The sequence below is a fragment of the Bubalus bubalis genome, chromosome X (genome assembly GCF_019923935.1).
Source record: "Bubalus bubalis isolate 160015118507 breed Murrah chromosome X, NDDB_SH_1, whole genome shotgun sequence".
Classification (NCBI taxonomy): domain Eukaryota; kingdom Metazoa; phylum Chordata; class Mammalia; order Artiodactyla; family Bovidae; genus Bubalus; species Bubalus bubalis.
The window spans coordinates 93,403,722-93,409,594 of NC_059181.1; the positions used below are offsets into that span (position 1 = coordinate 93,403,722).

Genomic DNA, 5,873 nt, shown 5'->3' on the forward strand with positions numbered 1-5,873 from the left:
CCCAATATCCCACAAAAGAGAACCACTGTTAACTTTTTAGTGTATATACTTTCAATTTTAATTTTTATATAGTAAACCTAAAGATCTTTTAAATTTTCTCCTGCTTTGCATTTTAATGCTTCTTTCCACCAAATTCAGATATTCATCTTTATGTTCTTCTAATTATTATGGTTCCTACTGAAGAACTGAGATCATAATAAGTATATACACACTAGTAGCCTTTTAGACATTAATATGCACCTGAATCACCAGGTAAGTTTGCTAAAAACAGAAGTTCCAGAGCTCCATTCAGTAGATTTAGATGGGTACATTTTTAAGAAACTCCTCAGGTGATTCTCACACGGGTGGCTGATGATCATAGTTTTAGAAACACTAGGACATTATTAAATGAATCCAGTGTTCCTTTAGGAATTGCAAATAATCTCTTCTAGAGAATTGAAGCTACATATCCAAGATTATTTTATTCAGGGACTGAATGAGACAAAAACTCAGAGCTCTTGATGCAATCATTATTAATTGTATTTTGCCAAGTGCCTACCTTATGTCAGGCAGAATCACAAACTGACTAGCAGAAAGTGCAGCCCTGAAGGGGAGGAAGGATGCTGGACTGGGGATATCAATCTTTGGGGACTCTTGCTAAATATTTGAAGGGAAAATCTGAGGGTAGGGGGAAAATCTCAGGGGAAAATCTGGGGTTCTTGCTTAATATGTGGAGATGGGGAAAAAATAGGTAAAAGCACAGCTCAGACACACCAGACCTTGTTTTACAGTCATGTGAAGCAAATATAGCTCCCAATTTGTAAAGAATTCCTGGGTTTATTCATCAGGCTTAAAGATTCAAATTTCATAACCAAGTCTTTATTAAGTGACTCTATGGCTCTCATAAAGTCATTAAAAATAATTCCACATCTTCTCAAACTACAGAAATTATAAAAGACATCAACCCATGTCACAGAAATGAGTCCCTGTATTAATCTTTCAGTACATTAATTTCAGCATTTTTCTCTTTATGTATTAGATAAGTATTAAATTTGAAATAAAAAAGAATACATACAGAAATTGCTTTTTTAAACTCTTTATTTACTTCACAATATATAATAAGCATCTTGCCATGAAACAGGTAAAATTATTCTGTTAACAAAATCTTACAGACTGGGTCAAAACATTCATCTAGAAGCTGGTAATCTGAGACCCACCAGAAATGAGTGGCATCAAAAGGTTTATGACAAAGGTACATCATGAACATGTAAGTTTAGGAAGTAAGTGTGTCTCCCTATTAACATCAGGATTTAAGGCATAAGGCAAAACTCATCATTATGTTCATGGTGAGGGGGGTCAGTGCTAACTGCCTGCAAACTGTGACTCAACTGCTTTTCCCTCAGCTTTTGCATGAGTTGTCTCATCTCTTCCCCAATCCTTTCTATATTCTCTTCTCTCATCCTCGCCTGTGGCTTTCCAAGCCTCTGAGTCATGTCCCATCTATAATGTAGAATGGGCTGCCTAACACGGAACCGTCTGCGATTTCCTCTAGGTACACAATATTCACCAGCTCCCAAAGAGAGGGCCAAAGGCTCTCCTTTATTAGCATCTTGCTCTTTTTCATCCTTTTTTTCATTTTCTTCGTTGGCATTCTCCATGGTGAGGTTTTTCAGCACTTGTTCCTCTTTGGGCATCATTGCTCCTAGAAGACAAAAGACAAGAAAAAGCGACTGCATTTTTGATGGATAGATCAGCACCGAGGACAGAGGCCTTACTAGACATTTTCAGAGGTCTAGATATCATGGTTTTCTTTCTTTCTTTTAATTTTCACACCTGAAAGGCTTCGTGCATCCTCTAGGGGGCCCCCAGTCAGAGCCCTCCCCGTTCCTTCTCAGTTCTTTCCCCTCCCTCCTCCCAAACCCACCATTTTCCCTACAGATCCATCCCCTAGGCCATTTCAAACATCAAAATGGAGGTCGGGGCATGGGGAAGTTGAGAGGGGGTATTCTGCACTCCCTTACGCACACTGTCCCCTGCACCGACCTGAGCCTATCCTTGCTGTCTCCTCCTCGTTCCGATTCCTGTTGCAAAGTGAGTTGCTGCAACACTTGACACGTAGACCAGCAGACCTAAGTGGATGGAGGGAGGGAGTACTGTCATCAAGCTCTGGGTGCCGAACCACCGCTCCTCCCCTGCCCCCGCCGCCCCCCGCGACCATCGTCCCCCGCCCCACGGCCAGGTGCCCCATCCCCGCCCCACTCCCGGGTTCACCACTGCCCTGCAGAAATTCAGAGATGCTTTCCCATCGCAGTTGCTCTGCTGCCCTCCCTGGAACCCTGTTCCCCGCCTCCCGCATGCCCACTCCAGGGGGCCCCTATTTCTGTTCCCAGGAAAGCTGGGGTGTGGAAACAACTCGGCGGGACTCTCCACGCTGAACCCCTGCGCGGGCCTCTAGGGTTGGTTGGCCACTGCCTCCCTGGCGTCAGCGCGCGGGCCCCGGGGCCCTTACCTGCTCCACTTGCCGCGGGCCCGATGCCAGCCCGCTGAGCTCAGGGCAGCGGGGAGCTGATAACCAGACAGGAGTGACGCCTGCACTTAAGGCTGCATCGCTCTGCAGCTCGCAGTCACGTGAGGGCCCCGCCTCATCGCCGAGCTCGCCTTCCGATCCCCCCTCCCCCAACCCCCAATAGGACCCGCCCCTCCACCTCTGCACGCAAAAAACTCCCAGTCCACACAGCTGTGTGCTAGGCCCTGGGCTCAGCTCAGTCCTCCCCAATCTGAGACCCATAGGTGGCCTCGCTGCCCTATCTTTGGGGTTTGACCTTCTCTAGGTACAATGGAGTGTCTACATCTCCCAACCACTCCAAGGCCTTGGTATTAATTTTGGCCTTTTCTGCTTTTTTTTTCCTCTTTTTCTCCTTAGCTGTATATTGACTTCCTACTAATTTCTCTTTATTTCCATTTTAAAAATCAGTATGTCTCAAAAAAATCCTGAGAATTAGGAAATTTCATTTTTGAAAGACATGTTTCAAGCTGGGGAAGTAAAAGAGAAAAAAAAACTCATTATTTATGTTCTCTTGCACCTCACAGAAAATATTTTCTGTGGACTCCACACAGCTTCATTTTGAGAACTTTCTATTGTTTCATGGAATAAAAAACATGGGGGAATCTTTCTAAACAAACACAGTTGGTGTTTTGAAAATGATCTGTGAAGTTAACCTTCAAGCAGAAGTCTGCTTGCCAAATCTTGGCTATTTTATGTGAGTAATCTACCTTTTTTGCCCCTTTTGGGACAGATTTCAAGTCTTATTAATAAACATTTATATTTTATTCTACTATAATAAACATTCATTAAATATGAAAAGCATTTGCTGGCAACTGAAGTCATCTGCTGAAATTTAACAGTTATTATTAAAGATGGTTTTGAAGACCTAAGCAAAGGGAAGGGCCTTGAGGCAGAAGCAGGTTGAGGGATACAGAGATAATGGCCTCACCCCATCCTGTCAAGAGATTGGGAAGGGACTGGTCTTCCTGTTGTCACATTCCAGAATCTCTCATTTCCTACATTCAAGCTCCTGGCAGTTGCTTACTCCGAAAATATAGATGGACAGGTGACCAGGGTCTTGACCTGAGTAAATTCCTTTGGCTTCTTCCCTCCATTTACCCCCCCAAATCCAACCTAGAAACATATCTCCCAGATAGTTGAGGTAAGCTAGATGGGGCTCTTCTACACCTCTGTGGTGGAGGATTCCAAGAATTGCAGAAAAGTAAGTGCTATGGAGAGAACCACTGTAAATTTCCCCATTCTGGACATTTTATATGAAATGTCCAGAAAGGGGAAATCTACATTTTTTTTTATAAACCATATAATATGTGTTCTTTGGGTGCTCTCTTCTTCATTTAGCATAATGTTTTCAAAGCTCATGGCAACATATGATTAATCATTTGAGGAGCTGACAAATTGTTTTTCAAAGTCGTTGACCATTTTACATTCCTTCCAACTCTATATGAGAATTCTGAATTTGCCACATCCTCACCATGTATTGTCAGCTGAAACTTTGTATCTACTCATATTAGTGGGCATAAAGTTAACAATGTGAAAGCTGTGAGTTCAGTTTTATTTGAGGACCATAGCTGGGAGACAGCCTCTCAACTATCTCTAGGGAACTGCTTTGAAGATGTGAGAAGTCAGTATATTTATGATTTTCATGAAGGAGCTATGTGCAATCAAGCACAAATCTCAGTAGAAGGTTGTTGCTACTCACGAGGACCAGATATCTCTGATAATGATTTTAAATGCTTTGCTAGGTATGTGAAGATGCAAAAAATCAGGTTCATAAAACTGTCTCCCCCAAATATTTAATTATCTGAAGGATCTGAAGGCCTATTCTGCCAGTTTTCCCAGAGCAGAGAGTACCTCATTCCTGAGCTCCTTGCAGGGTGTGTTCAAGGTCAGTGACTGCAGGAGCTAAGTGACTTCATTCTTATAGAACTAGATGGTGAGTGACCTATTTTTGTTGTCAGTGCTCCTACCTCTCCTCCTCTTCCCACTCCATGGTAATAAATTCAACCATGTTTTGGGAGGCATTTCATGACTATTTTATCCCACAGAGCTAGGAATGCTCATTCCTAGGTCAGGCAAAGATTTCATTGATAGGTCACTCAATGTGCTATTACTGGACTAGGCACTGTTAACAGTAGCCCGAATCTTTGGGCCATCTGACCTACTAGTCTTCAGTGGTCTAGGAAATGATTCCCTCTTATTTCTTCTTCTCATATCTAGTGTACACTATCATAATCAATTGATCTTATAGAACTATGTATTTGGCCAACTGTTTCAAGTCACTTTTTTTTGCAGCCAACGATGGAGAACCTCTATATAGTCAGCAAAAACAAGACTGGGAGCTAACTGTGGCTCAGATCATGAACTCCTTATTGCCAAATTCAGACTTAAATTGAAGAAAGTAGGGAAAACCACTAGACCATTCAGGTATGACCTAAATCAAATCCCTTATGATTATACAGTGGAAGTGATAAATAGATTCAAGGGATTAGATCTGATAGACAGAGTGCCTGGAGAACTATGGATGGAGGTTCATGACATTGTACAGGAGGCAGTGATTAAGACCATTGCCAAGAAAATGAAATGCAAAAAGGCAAAATGGTTGTCTCACAAGGCCTTACAAATAGCTGAGAAAAGAAGAGAAGCCAAGGCAAAGGAAAGATATACCCATTTGAATGCAGAGTTCCAAAGAAAAGCAAGGAGAGATAAGAAAGCCTTCCTCAGTGGTTAATGCAAAGAAATAGAGGAAAACAATACGATGGGAAGGACTAGAAATCTCTTCAAGAAAATTAGATACCAAGGGAACATTTCATGCAAAGTTGGGCTCAATAAAGGACAGAGATGGTATGGACCTAACAGAAGTTGAAGATATTAAGAAGTGTCAAGAATACACAGGAAAACTGTACAAAAAAGATCTTCATGACCCAAATAATCACAGTGGTGTGATCACTCACCTAGAGCCAGAAATCCTGGAATATGAAGTCAAGTGGGCCTTAAGAAGCATCACTATGAACAAAGCTAGTGGCAGTGATGGAATTCCAGTTGAGCTATTCCAAATCCTGAAAGATGATGCTGTGAAAGTGCTGCACTCAACATACCAGCAAATTTGGAAAACTCAGCAGTGGCCACAGGACTGGAAAAGGTCAGTGTTAATTCCAATCCCAAAGAAAGGCAATGCCAAAGAATGCTCAAACAACGGCACAGTTGCACTCATCTCACGGGCTAGCAAATTAATGCTTACAATTCTCCAAGCCAGGCTTCAACACTACATGAACCATGAACTTCCAGATGCTCAAGCTTGATTTAGAAAAGGCAGAGGAACCAGAAATCA

General features: G+C 42.3%; 1 protein-coding gene across 1 annotated transcript; it reads right to left on the reverse strand.

Annotated features, from left to right (window-relative positions):
* Positions 1-1,059: 1,059 nt before the first annotated feature.
* Positions 1,060-2,644, reverse strand: LOC102411883 (protein BEX2). The gene is made up of 3 exons (XM_025275788.2): positions 2,489-2,644; positions 2,023-2,108; positions 1,060-1,681 (listed from the first exon to the last, which is right to left on the reverse strand). The coding sequence occupies exon 3, from the start codon at positions 1,674-1,676 to the stop codon at positions 1,290-1,292; it is 387 nt and encodes a 128-aa protein (XP_025131573.1). The 5' UTR covers positions 1,677-1,681; positions 2,023-2,108; positions 2,489-2,644; the 3' UTR covers positions 1,060-1,289.
* Positions 2,645-5,873: the final 3,229 nt, after the last annotated feature.